General features: G+C 43.8%; 1 protein-coding gene across 1 annotated transcript in view; it reads right to left on the reverse strand.

The window, feature by feature from the left end:
* FSTL5 (follistatin like 5) overlaps positions 1 to 14,980 on the reverse strand; it is a 359,720-nt gene that overhangs the window by 141,289 nt on the left and 203,451 nt on the right. Inside the window, exon 6 of the mRNA XM_065693765.1 lies at positions 12,371 to 12,567. Coding sequence (XP_065549837.1) covers positions 12,371 to 12,567 — 197 coding nt within the window. The remainder of the gene's footprint in view (positions 1 to 12,370; positions 12,568 to 14,980) is intronic.

The following is a 14,980-nucleotide window of genomic DNA, read 5'->3' on the forward strand; positions in this document are numbered from 1 at the left end:
CACTTTCACACACAGAAGGAACTTGTATTTCCTGTTGAGCAAGATGAAGTATTCTTACAGCTTATGTATCTTTCACTAATGGTAACAAGAAAGGGCTTACTGCTTCTAAAATGGCAATTCCACCATACCGGAAAACCTGCATTAATTACTGAAAAAAATATATTTTATTCCCATGTCTCCCTATAACACTTCTGATGTTTTTTTTTCACTTCTATACACCAACAACAATATGAAATAATCAAGCAGTCTACAATGAAAGAAACACTGGCTAACAATAATTCCATTTATAACTTTATATTAAAATCCAGTTGGTTTCTGCATAAGATAAAACACAACAGATGAGTCTTTTAATAACTGAATACTCATAGGTAACCAGAAGAATCGATTATCTTCCTTTATTTTACATTCATAGAATCATAGAATAGTTAGGGTTGGAAAGGACCTCAAGATCATCTAGTTCCAACACCCCCGCCATGGGCAGGGACACCTCACACTAAACCATCTCACCCAAGGCTTCATCCAACCTGGCCTTGAACACCACCAGGGACGGAGCATTCACAACTTCCCTGGGCAACCCCTTCCAGTGCCTCACCACCCTAACTGTAAAGAACTTCACAGAATCACAGAATCACAGAATCCCAAGGGTTGGAAGGGACCTCAAAAGATCATCTAGTCCAACCCCCCTGCAAGAGCAGGGTAACCTACAGTACATCACACAGGAACTTGTCCAGACGGGCCTTGAGTATCTCCAATGTAGGAGACTCCACAACCCCCCTGGGCAACCTGTTCCAGTGCTCTGTCACTCTTACAGTAAAGAAGTTCTTCCTGATGTTAACGTGGAACTTCCTATGCTCCAGTTTACACCCATTGCCCCTTGTCCTATCACTGGATATCACTGAAAAAAGCCTAGCTCCATCATCCTGACACCCACCCTTTACATATTTGTAAACACTGATGAGGTCACCCCTCAGCCTCCTCTTCTCCAAGCTAAAGAGACCCAGCTCCCTCAGCCTCTCCTCATAAGGGAGATGTTCCACTCCCTTAATCATCTTTGTGGCTCTGCGCTGGACTCCTTCAAGCAATTCCCTGTCCTTCTTGAACAGAGGGGCCCAGAACTGGATGCAATATTCCAGATGCGGCCTCACCAAGGCTGAGTAGAGGGGGAGGAGAACCTCTCTTGACCTACTAACCACACCCTTTCTAATGCACCCTAAGATGCCATTTGCCTTCTTGGCCGCAAGAGCACATTGCTGGCTCATGGTCATCCTCCTATCCACCAGGACCCCCAGGTCCCTTTCCCCTTCGCTACTTTCCAGCGGGTCAACCCCCAACTTGTACTGGTACATGGGGTTGTTCTTCCCCAGATGCAAGACTCTACACTTGCCCTTGTTGAATTTCATCAAGTTTCTCCCCGCCCAACTCTCCAGCCTGTCCAGGTCTTGCTGAATGGCAAAACAGGCTTCTGGTGCGTCAGCCACTCCTCCCAGTTTTGTGTCATCAGCAAACTTGCTGAGGGTACACTCAGTTCCCTCATCCAGGTCGTTGATGAAAATATTTAAACAGCACCGGTCCCAGCACCGACCCCTGAGGAACTCCACTAGTCACAGACCTCCAGCTAGATTCTGCGCCATTGACCACAACTCTCTGCCTTCTTCCTTTCAACCAGTTCTCGATCCACCTCACTACCTGATCGTCAAGCCCACACTTCCTTAGCTTATCTATGAGGATGCTGTGAGAGACAGTATCAAATGCCTTACTGAAATCAAGAAAAACTACATCTACCGCTCTACCATCATCCCTCCACCTAGTCACTTCCTCATAGAAGGCTATAAGGTTGGTCAAACATGACTTCCCCCTCATAAAACCATGTTGGCTGTTCTTAATGACCCCCTCATCCTTGATATGCCTAGTGATGGAGTCAAGAATAAGTTGTTCCATCACCTTTCCAGGGATGGAGGTAAGGCTGACCGGTCTATAATTACACGGGTCCTCCTTCTTGCCCTTCTTATAGACTGGTGTGACATTTACCATCCATCAATCCTCAGGCAGCTCTCCCGTTTCCAACGACTTACCAAAGATGATGGAGAGTGGCCTAGCAATGACCTCCACCAGCTCCCTCAGCACCCGTGGGTGCATTCCATCTGGACCCATTGATTTACAGATGTCCAGATTGCATAGCTGATCCCTAACCCAATCCTCATCTACCAAAGCAAACTCCTCTTTTGTCCTGACTCCTTCTGGGGCTATAGGAATCCGGGGCTCCTGGGGAGAGTCTGCAGGAGTAAAGACAGAGGCAAAGAAGGCATTCAGCACCTCTGCCTTCTTTATATCCTCTGTCTCCAGGGCACCCACCTCGTTCAGCAGTGGGCCTATATTGCCTCTTGTGTTAGTTTTATTTGCTATGCATTTGAAGAAGCCCTTTCTATTGTCCTTAACCCGACTAGCAAGATTGAGTTCCAAGGAGGCCTTAGCTGTCCTAATTGCCTCCCTACATCCTCTAACAACTGTCCTATATTCCTCCCAAGTGGCCAGCCCCTCCTTCCATAATCCATAGATTCTCCTTTTCCACTTGAGTTTGCCCAGCAGCTCCTTGTTTAACCACGCTGGTCTCCTTACTTGATTTCCTACTAGATCCCTTACTTGATTTCCTACTCATTGGGACGCTCTGATCCTGAGCTTGGAAGAAGCGGTCCTTGAATGCTAACCAACTATCTTGAGCCCCTTTACCGCCTAGTACACTTTCCCATGAGACTTCCCTTAGCAGTTGATTGAAGAGGCCAAAGTTGGCCCTTCGGAAATCCAGAACTGTGGCTTTGCTAGGTATTCTATTCCACCCACACAGGATCCTAAACTCCACCATCTCATGGTCACTGCAGCCAAGGCTGCCATTGACCATCACCACTTCGACCAAACCCTCCTTGTTGGCGAGTACTAAATCTAGCAGCGCTGCTCTCCTAGTTGATATGTCCACCATTTGCATTAAGAAGTTATCATCAATGCACTAGAGGAACCTCCTAGACTGTGAATGATTGGCTGTGTGAGTCTTCCAGCAAATATCGGGGTAATTAAAATCCCCCACGACGACTAAGGCATGTAGTCACGAGGCTACTTCCAGTTGCCTGTAGAAAGCCTCATCAACTCCTTCGTCCTGATCAGGAGGTCTATAATAGACCCCTACAACTGTATCACCCGTGCCAGTCTGTCCCTTAATTCATACCCACAGACATTCCACTTGCTCCTCATCCGACCCCAGACAGAACTCAATACATTCTAGTTGCTCTCTCACATAAAGAGCAACTCCACCACCTCACTTTGCTGACCTATCTTTCCTAAAAAGGACATAGCCATCCATGACCACATTCCAGTCATGTGAACTGTCCCACCATGTCTCTGTAATTGCCACCAGATCATAACCTTTAGACTGCACACAGACTTCCAACTCCTCCTGTTTATTCCCCATGCTGCGTGCATTGGTGTACAGGCACTTCAGGGAACGAGTCCTAGTACCCTTTTTCCCCTGCGGGACAGGGTCTAAAAAACTATCCTTTCCCACAAATGAAACAAGAGATTGATAGTCCTCCTTAGTCCGCCACCCAGTCAGTTGCCAGCACCTATAATAAATGCTCGGAACAATGTAGATATATTCCAGCTGCTCCAGCCAAAGGGGAAAATGGAAGACCCAGGGAATTACAGACCAGTCAGTCTCACCTCTGTGCCTGGTAAAATCTTGGAGCACATTCTCCTGGAAGGCATGCTAAGGCACATGAAAAAGAACAAGGTGCTTGGTGACACCCAGCATGGCTTCACTAAGAGGAAATCCTGCCTGACCAATTTGGTGGCCTTCTATGATGGGGCTACAGAATTGATGGATAAGGGTAAAGCAGTTGATGTCATCTACCTGGACTTATGCAAAGCGTTTGACACTGTCCCACATGACATCCTTCTCTCTAAATTGGAGAGACATCAATTTGATGGATGGACCACTCGGTGGATAAAGAACTGGCTGGACAGCCGCACACAAAGAGTTGTAGTCAATGGCTCGATGTCCGGCTGGAGACCGGTAACGAGTGGTGTCCCTCAGGGGTTGGTGTTGGGACCGGTCTTGTTTAACATCTTCGTCGCTGACATGGACAGTGGGATTGAGTGCGCCCTCAGCAAGTTTGCCGATGACACCAAGCTGTGTGGTCCGGTTGATATGCTGGAGGGAAGGGATGCCATCCAGAGGGACCTTGACACACTTGTGAGGTGGGCTGATGCCAACCTTATGAAGTTCAACCACGACAAGTGCAAGGTCCTACACCTGGGTCGGAGCAATCCCAGGCACAGCTACAGATTGGGCAAAGAAGAGATTCAGAGCGGCCCTGCAGAGAAGGACTTGGGGGCTGTTGATTGATGAGAAAATGAACATGAGCCGGCAGTGTGCACTTGCAGCCCAGAAAGCCAACCGTATCCTGGGCTGTATCAAAAGGAGGAACAGGTCGAAGGAGGTGATCCTGCCCCTCTACTCTGCTCTTGTGGTACCTCACCTGGAGTATTGTGTGCAGTTCTGGTGTCCTCAACATAAAAAGGACATGGAACTGCTGGAACAAGTCCAGAGGAGGGCCACGAGGATGATCAGGGGACTGGAGCACCTCCCTTATGAAGACAGGCTGAGGAAGTTGGGGCTGTTCAGCCTGGAGAAGAGAAGGCTGCATGGGGACCTCATAGCAGCCTTCCAGTATCTGAAGGGGGCCTATAGGGATGCTGGGGAGGGACTCTTTGTCAGGGACTGTAGTGACAGGACAAGGGGTAACGGGTTAAAACTTAAACAGGGGAAGTTTAAATTGGATATAAGGAGGAAATTCTTTCCTGTTAGGGTGGTGAGACACTGGAATCGGTTGCCCAGGGAGGTTGTGAGTGCTCCATCCCTGGCGGTGTTCAAGGCCAGGTTGGATGAAGCCTTGTGTGGGATGGTTTAGTGTGAGGTGTCCCTGTCCATGGCAGGGGGGTCGGAACTAGGTGATCCTGAGGTCCTTTCCAACCCTAACTATTCTATGATTCTGTGATTCTGTTTCTCTTGGGCTTGTCCCCAACAGGCCCAGTTAAATCCCCTCCCCCCTTCATATCTAGTTTAAAGCCCTGTCAATAAGCCCTGCTACCTCCTGTGCCAAAGCCCTTTTTCCTCTCTGGGACTGGTGTATCCCGCCTGTCACCAGCAAACCAGGTGTCCCATACAGCAGCCCATGATTGAAAAACCCAAACCCCTGCCTTTGGCACCAGTCACGTACCCATACATTAACCTGCAGAGTCTTCTTATATATCCCTTCACCCTCGCTTGCAACAAGAATGGAGGCAAACACCACTTGCGCTCCAGACCCTTTAACCAGCCGTCCCAGGGCCCTGAAGTCTCTCTTCATTGCCCTTACGTTCCTCGTAATAATTTCGCCACTGCCAACCTGAAAAACCAGCAGCGGATAGTAGTCAGACGGCTGCACCAGTTCAGAGAGTTTCTTTTTAACATCTCTAATCCGAGCCCCAGGCAGGCAGCAGACCTCCCTGTGGGATGGATCCGGTCGACAAATGGGCCCTTCTGTTCCCCTCAGAAGGGAGTCACCCACCACAATTACTCTTCTTTTCTTCTTGGTTGGGGAAGTTCTGAGGCATGGGGGTGAGTGACTAGCCCTGGGTGACTCACTAGATAGATTTGCCTCTCCATCTCCATTCACCTGGCCCTGAATTTCCAAGACCTCGTACCTGTTATTCAAGGGCAACTGGGAGGGAGGAAGGGATTGTGAGGGTTTTCACTTACTTCTCTGAGGAGGAACCTCCCTCCATACATCCTTGTCCATTAAGCTCTCTCCTTCTGTCTGATGGTAGGAGGGAAGGGGATCCATAGCTTGTTGAACCACTTCCCTCTGCCCTTGCCTTAGGGTGTGGTTCCACCAATCTATTTCACTTTCACACTCTCTAATGGCTCTCAACCTTTCAACATCCTCCCTCAGTTCAGCCACCTGCCTGAGCAGGTCATTTATTTGCTCACAGCGAACACAAGCAGTGTCACTGGCTCCCTCCAATACAAGTGCCAGGCTCAGGCATTCGCTGCAGCCAGAGACCTGCACAGCTGCATGTCTGCAGGAAGGCTCAGTCTGGATACCCACATTAGTACTCACTACAGCTTTCGATCTTGTTGTAACCATGATCTATCTGGTCAATCAATCCGTCTATGTCTCTCCACACAAACAAGCACTCCTTCCTCCTCCTGTACTCCAGGCGAGTCCTCTTGGTGAGGCGGTTAGCCCGCTTCCCTGCCTGCTCACCTGCCCACATGAACTGCCGCGCAAACTGCCTCGACCCTCTCTGTGTGCCTCGACGCTCTCTGTTTGCCGCCTCTGTTCGCCGCGCTCCCTGGGAAGGTTTTTTAGCCACCCCCAGCTGGTGCCACTCCTCCTGGCTCCGCCCCCTGTGAGTCAGCCCCTCGCGGGAGCTGAGCTTCCGAGTCCTGGGCAAGTCCTGTTGAGGACTTGAGGCTCCCTCCTCAGTGGCTCTTGTCGCTCTGAGGTGAGGCTCCTGGACGCTGATCTCTCCCTTCTCCGCTCTGATGTTGCAGGCGTCCTCTCTCAAGCTACTCACCTCAGCAACCTCCTCCTTATACCCAATCTAAACTTCCCCTGTTTAAGTTTTAACCCGTTACCCCTTGTCCTGTCACTACAGTCCCTGACAAAGAGTCCCTCCCCAGCATCCCTACAGGCCCCCTTCAGGTACTGGAAGGCTGCTATGAGGTCTCCACGCAGCCTTCTCTTCTCCAGGCTGAACAGCCCCAACTTCCTCAGCCTGTCTTCATACGGGAGGTGCTCCAGTCCCCTGATCATCCTCGTGGCCCTCCTCTGGACTTGTTCCAACAGTTCCATGTCCTTTTTATGTTGGGGACACCAGAACTGCACACAATACTCCAGGTGAGGTACCACAAGAGCAGAGCAGACGAGCAGGATCACCATTCTTCGACCTGCTGGTCACGCTCCTTTTGATGCAGCCCAGGATACGGTTGGCTTTCTGGGCTGCAAGTGCACACTGAAGCTGGCTCATGTTCATTTTCTCATCGACCAGCACCCCCAAGTCCTTCTCCACAGGGCTGCTCTGAATCTCTTCTTTGCCCAGTCTGTAGCTGTGCCTGGGAGTGCTCTGAGACAGGTGTAGGACCTTGCACTTGTCATGGTTAAACTTCATAAGGTTGGCATCAGCCCACCTCAAAAGTGTGTCGAGGTCCCTCTGGATGGCATCCCTTCCCTCCAGCGTATCAACTGAACCATACAGCTTGGTGTCATCGGCAAACTTGCTGAGGGCGCACTCAATCCCACTGTCCATGTCACCAACAAAGATGTTGAACAAGACCAGTCCCAACACCAATCTCTGAGGGACACCACTCCTTACTGGTCTCCAGCCGGACATTGAACCCTTGACCACAACTATTTGTGTGCAGAGAACCAGCCAGTTCTTTATCCACCAAGTGGTCCTTCCATCAGATTGATGTCTCTCCAATTTAGAGAGAAGGATGTCATATGGGACAGTGTCGAATACTTTGCACAAGTCCAGGTAGATGACATCAACTGCTCTACCCCTGTCCATCAACTCTGTAGTCCCATCATAAAAGGCGTACCAAATTGGTCAGGCAGTATTTCCTCTTAGTGAAGCCATGCTGGGTGTCACCAAGCACCTTGTTCTTTTTCATGTGCCTTAGCATGCCTTCCAGGAGAATCTGCTCCAAGATTTTGCCAGGCACAGAGGTGAGACTGACTGGTCTGTAATTCCCTGGGTCATCCATTTTCCCCTTCTTGAAAATGGGGGTTATATTTCCTTTTTTCCAGTCTTTGGGAGCTTCACCTGACTGACATGATTTTTCAAATATGATGGACAAATTAATTTCAATTATTTCAGAGTGCTTTAAAAACAAAGAAAAACAAACCCTTCAAGGAACCACCCCATTTTACTAGAAATCATGTAGATATGTTGCGTTTATCTTTTACCAGAGGTGATGATGATAATTTTGACAGCCCACCCTTCTAGAAGCGTACCTCTGAAAAGAGAGTGGTCTAAAAGGTGTAACTCTCTTAGTAAGTTCTTCCAATATCAAGCCACATCTGACTTGCCAATACAGGATTTGGAAACTATAACATTAAATGAGTTAGGCTCAGCAGTGAAAGCAGTCAAGTCAGAGAAGAATTTATATGTGAAAAAATGCTCACTTAGCCTGCATGGAGCTAAATAATTCCACCACTTTATCTTCATTGCAGACTACCTTGTCTAACATTTACACTGTGCAATGGATTATTATTTTTTAACTGTAATTCTGTACTAGACTGTTACGCAGCCATGAAAAAATTTATACTCAGATGCCAGAACTTTGAAAAAAAAAATAAACCCAAAACACCAAAATCTGGTGATTTTTGATTTGTTATAATACATAATCTTTAAAAAAATCTCATTGTTTGAAACAGCTTTTTTTATAAACAGCACTATTTTTGTTTTTCTGGAGGGTAATATTCATTTCTCTTGCCTTGAGATAACAGATGCAAGAAATTTATGATTTCTAATCCAAAATACATCAATAAAAATTTGAGTGGTCCTGTCACTATTTCCAACCTTCAATTGATTAATTTCAATTTTATATTAGGTATGGTGACTATCTGGACACCTATGAGACAATAAAATGCAATCCAAGAGCCTGATTGCACTCACTGCACAGAAAGATTGAAGAGATGTAAAATTTAAGATGCACTAAAGAACAAAATTTCATGCGAACATAAATTAACTTCAGGAGTCCCTGTTGTTTTCTACAACGAATATGTTATTTTTCATAGTCCCTTAATATGATTAAATTTAAAACTCAGGCAGGCACTATTATTTATGACAGGTCTGTAGATTTCAGAATTTTGTCTGTACTGTGGGCACAACTAAAAAAAATTCTACTAATCCTGAGAATGTTTCCAAGATTACACTAATGCTTGCCTTTGGTGAGTTGACAGGGGCATGAGGAATGGAGGTTGAGGTCGGTTCTTCACATGCTGTATTTCCCATTCCTTCCTCCTCAGGGGGAGGACTCCTCACACTTTTCCCCTGCTCCAGTATGGGATCCCTCCCTCAGGACACAGCCCTCCACAAACTGCTCCAATGTGGATCTTTCCCACAGGCTGCAATTCTTCATGAACTGCTCCAGTGTGGGTCCTGTAGTTCCCCCAGGAACAGACTGCTCCAGTGCGAGCCTCCTGCAGTGTGGGCTCCTCTCTCCATAGGGTCACAGGTCCTGCCAGAAGCCTGCTCCAGTGCGGCCTTCCAATGGGGTCACAGCTTCCTCTGGGCATCCCCCTTCTCCTGTTTGGGTTCCTCCACAGGCTGCAGGTGGGTATTTGCTCCACCATGGACCTCCATGGGCTGCAGAGGACAGCCTGCATCACCATGGCCTTCTCCACGGGCTGCAGTGTAATCTCTGCTCCAGCACCTCCTCCCCTCCTTCTTCATTGACCTTGATGTCCGCAGTGCTGCTTCTCTCACATATTGGCCAGTCCGAGTCCATCTTGGAGCTGTTTGGCATTGGCTTTATCAGAGAGTTGGGACGCATCTAGTAGCTTCTCACAGAAACCATCCCTTCTTGCCACGCAAACCAAACACACTCCCATTTAGCCCTGGGAAAGCTCAAAGACCTAACATTCTCCCACCACCACCACCTCTTCCACCTCAACAATCACACTCCAACAAAGTTTATGAGCTCAGCATTCTCTCAGTGGCAGGGACATTGCTCACATTATGAAACAATACCTTCTAGATAAGCGTTTTCACAATGAGGTCTTTTTGTTTCTTTTCTCCTACTACAGCTGTTTCAATTTTTTTAGAAATACTGATAGCTATCATATATACGAAGGACAGAAACAGCAAGAGTCTGATCCCACCTTGCAAAACAACCTTGATTTTTCAAGCTTTTATGTTTGACAAGAACAAAAAACATTAATTGGTCTAAAACTCAGGAGGATGAAAAACAAAGTGTCAATTTTTCAACAACCAAAGATAATGCTCTGAAAAACAACACATTTCATTTGAGCATACTGCTCTGAGTTTTTTTAATTTGAACCTTGAGAACTGAGAACTGAGTCACACACTTTGTTTCTTTTTAGTATATATGCAGGCTAAAATCTTCCTCCAGCAGATGAAGGCATAGATTTACAAATACTGAGATTATACAGGAGCTAGGCTCTTAACTGCAAAGCTGCATATATTCTGTGTTTTGCAAAGGTGATTTGGTGTTTCCTTTTGTCATAGGAAAAAGATACAAAGGTTCTCAGATGAAGCTTCCGCTATTGAGAAGGCTTCACAAGAAACAGGTATAGCTTATCTTTTTTTTTCCCCTCTGTTCAAACTGACTAAAGAGCGATTTCTGAGGGCAACAGGTTAGTTCATTGTGTCTCTTGTCAAAACACACAATAAAAAGCCACACAGCACTAACAATGAACTTTTTTTTACATTATTCTGTAGGTTGAATACTTTGATGTTTCTGTAACAAATGCCAGCCAAGCCACAAAGCACTATGTTTGGGTTTTAAGGCTGTCTGACCTGTTTCAATGCAAGAATTTATTTCTCTTAAACTATGTATAACACAAAGAAACAAAAGAAAGTGGAATAGTATATATCTAGCAGCTGAATAGGGAAGAACTGTTTCTTTATACAAACCTGGAAATTACTGAAAATATATTTGATACTGACCTTCAGCACTAGTACTTCAGTCTTGCTCCTCTAATTAAAATAGCATGATTCACCAATAATTAGATAGTGGATTTGCAACAGTGAAAGTGTTCAACTATTTCCCAGTACTTAAGTGAGGGCTATGGCAACAAAGTCATTCTTTTAAACAAGTCATTTATTATTATTTGAAATTATACCTATATTTGCATACAGCCTCTGGTTCTGGAAATTGCTACTAAAACTTTACAAGCTAACTGTATGCAAATGCTAAGTACAGCCTAACACCTTAGGTATTATAGATTCATTTGTAAATACTTCTTAACACTGCCATGTGACTTAAAACGACTTAATCAACAGTGGCATCTAACAAATCTTGTTTTTCTTGAATTTTTAAGTGGCTGCCTGGTATACTCATCAAAACGAGTGTGACCAGCAGGTCGAAGGAGGTGATCCTGCCCCTCTACTCTGCTCTTGTGAGACCTCACCTGGAGTATTGTGTGCAGTTCTGGTGTCCTCAACATAAAAAGGACATGGAACTGCTGGAACAAGTCCAGAGGAGGGCCACGAGGATGATCAGGGGACTGGAGCACCTCCCTTATGAAGACAGGCTGAGGAAGTTGGGGCTGTTCAGGCTGGAGAAGAGAAGGCTGCGTGGAGACCTCATAGCAGCCTTCCAGTACCTGAAGGGGGCCTGTAGGGATGCTGGGGAGGGACTCTTTGTCAGGGACTGTAGTGACAGGACAAGGGGTAATGGGTTAAAGCTTAAACAGGGGAAGTTTAGATTGGATATAAGGAGGAAATTCTTTCCTGTTAGGGTGGTGAGACACTGGAATCAGTTGCCCAGGGAGGTTGTGAGTGCTCCATCCCTGGCAGTGTTCAAGGCCCGGTTGGATGAAGCCTTGTGTTGGATGGTTTAGTGAGAGGCGTCCCTGCCCATGGCAGGGGGGTTGGAACTAGATGATCTTGAGGTCCCTTCCAACCCTAACCATTCTATGATTCTATGATTAGGCTTCTGAAACATGGACTTCTATATTATCTAGTAAATCAAAGTACATTTGCCATAACAACACTTTTTAATAAAAGACTCTTTAATCAGAAAAAAAAAAAAAAAGACTCTTTAATAAAACACCAAATCTACCCTTCTAGGTAGATTAAAGTGAGTGCTGTCATGTCCACCAGAGCAGCCATTACTGGTTTAACCTGTAGTTAGTTAAAATTTGCCATTTACAGACTACCATGAAGTCTTTTTCATGACCACTTCCGCACTTTTCTAGCCCCAACTTGTATAAAACAGTAATACCTGTTTAGCATTATAGAAGTGATTTAAAATATCATTTTAATTGCTTTCAAGTTCCATAATGCATCTATACAGTTGGACTTTATGATAGCATGCTGCGGATAATAAACCGGCTCACGGTCAAAGCAACCTATAGTGTTCTGACCCCCTAAGGAATATCCCAAAGCATTCTACTCAAGTTTCTGAATAATCAATGAAGAATTTCTGAATAATTCATCTTCTCAAAAATTCTTGAATGAAGTTTTCTACCTCAGAGATTCACATAAATTTTCAAAAGTGAAAGCATCCCAAGACATAACATTCCATGTGTGTACGTCCTGACAAAGACAATTGAATAGCTACTGTGCTACTGGAAACAAACCTTACCTGAGATAATTCATTAGTGTCCACAAGTCCATTGTTGTCGGAATCAAAATAATGAAACATTTGATCTACAAGAAGTTTCTTTAAAGCCATTTTCTCATCAACAACTTTATCTTCTGATGGTGCAACATATCTCTGACTTTGTAGATCCAACAAAATATTTTTCACTTGGGCGTATTCAGTAGGTTTACATTTATCCCCTGGAAAGAGAACACACAATACAAGACTATTTTGAATTTCTTTTCTTATTAAGAAAAAATTTAAAGTTCATTTAAAGTTAAATTAAGAAAAAACTAAAAGAGGTAAGGAATTTGTTCTGTAGTAGTTTGATCAATACCATTTCCTTGTCTGGTCTTCAGAATAAGGCCAAAAAATTATGGCACTTCTGGATACTTTCTGTAGACAAAATTATCTGTGTATGGAAACTAAAGAAAATTTTAACAATTTACTGTACTTTTTCATTTAGATCCTTCTGGAAAGGTTCATCTGAAGATTTTTAAAAATTTTACCTTTCATAAAGCATTTTATATACACTTTCATAAAGTGAATACTGCAATGTAATATATGCAGCAAAACCTGCTAATATGATACAAAATAATACCTAAGGAATATATTTCATCATAGGATTTGGCTTTAGAAAGCAGAAATTAAACTTGAGGACTCATAAGCTAGTTCTAACTTTTCATTTACTGGCCATAGCAAACTTATTTGAACAAGTAAAAGTGGGATTGCCATAAGAAGAGAAATAATATCTTTTTACAAGATCTAGCTTATTCTTTTCATTATGAAGTCTTCTATAAAGCAGAAATTGCTACAGCCAATACCACATATGTATTGATTACAGTCACTACTCAATCTAAGCCAAAGCACCATATAGTGTATGCCTGGTATTCTCTTCTATCAGTCGCTCAACATTTTAAATTGAACAGAGAAACTGCTCAGAAGTTTTTGCTTTTATCATGATAACCTTGGCTTTTCTAAAGGGTTTTGATGAAACACGTAAATGTGGACCAGCAAAAATACTTTGTTGCAAATACATATTTACAGTTAGCTATTACCTAAGTTAACTTCAAGTAATGAATTCAAGGCTAGAGCAATACCCTGATTTGCAAAGAAAGCTACATTCAGGTTTGGGGTTTTTTAGATGCTATGATGAAGATACAAATATTAATGAGTAACAATTATTTACCTCAATTATTTATTATTTTCTGTATTTAATGGTATATGCATTATGGTGACTGCATCACTATGTACATCTCTATCACCATTTCGTAAGGCAGAGAAAAGAATTCCTAAACGCTTCTCACTATCTTAGTGACACTCAGACCTAGAAGAGACGGATTCCTATGACAGAAGTTAAATCATAGAAGAAGACAAAATATTTTTAGGAATCAAACCCACTCTGGCTTTTTTTGTTTTATTTTTTTTTTTTCCTTCTAAAAGCCACTGCCTGTTATGTGGCTGTCTGACAGCCTGAGCTACACATACTATTCGCATATTTATCCTTACCCGCAAGAGGCATGGAGATTAAGGACATACCATTTGTAATACCTGAGTTCTACATGACTGCTTTTCAGGGGTCTAATACAAAACTACTCAGTAGGAAAACGTTTATTCCACAGATATTCTGGAGCTGCAATGAAGAAACCTTTCCATTTGAAAGGCTGCGGGCTCCAGGTGGTGGGGAGGGAAGACAGCACTTAACTTCAGCATATGTTAATTCATTTGGGTGAACTCCAAAAGACTGGGCCAGGAAAATAAGTACCATCCTTATCTCCCCTAGGTAACTTTTCTGGCTGTGGTAGCCTCAGAGAGAGAGAGTTTGGTTTTACTCTGGTGCAGCTGAAGTCTAACATCATTTTACCTATACTCCTGGCATGAAGGCAAAAAGACAAATCTTATTTCTTATATAGTATACTGCTCATACCTAGCTACCATATCCAGATTTTGTCTCTTGTAAATTATTTTAATTAAACAGTTCTCATTCTGCAATTCCAAAAATACAAAGAGCTGTTTCTACCTTACGGATACACAAGTAAAGCTGTTTATTTCTCAGTAATACCTATTAAATCCCAGATTTGACACAATATTTTTGATGAATCGCTACCTGTCTTAGAAAAAGAAGCAAAAAATGAACAAAAAAGTTACACTGACAATTCTCTTTTTTTGTCCTTGAGGCAAAGGGCATTGTCTCTTACTTTAATAATCAATCAAGAATTGGATAGAGGTTCACCTCTGCAAAGACGATGCTAATATTCATTAGAATATTAAAGATTATTTATTAAATGCGGACAACTTTTGCATGGGTCACACAAAAAAACTCTGCATGAGATATTATATATACAAAGCAGTGCAAATTTAGAGAAAAAATATGTATCACATAATCATTAAAACCATTGTCATAATTAGCTGTTTTCCTATTTCTAACTTATAATAGTTTATTAAAAATTTTTAAAGGAAGTTCAGTTTCAGTCCAATAAAGACATTTCAATGCACTTTAGACAAGACTTCTACTTGACATCTAAAGCTTAAGGAATGATGAACTAATGCACTCTTTCACAATAACTATTCAGAGAGAAAGAATACAGACATTTTCTACAGCATTTCTTTTTT

This window comes from Lathamus discolor, chromosome 1, assembly GCF_037157495.1.
Source record: "Lathamus discolor isolate bLatDis1 chromosome 1, bLatDis1.hap1, whole genome shotgun sequence".
Lineage (NCBI taxonomy): Eukaryota > Metazoa > Chordata > Aves > Psittaciformes > Psittacidae > Lathamus > Lathamus discolor.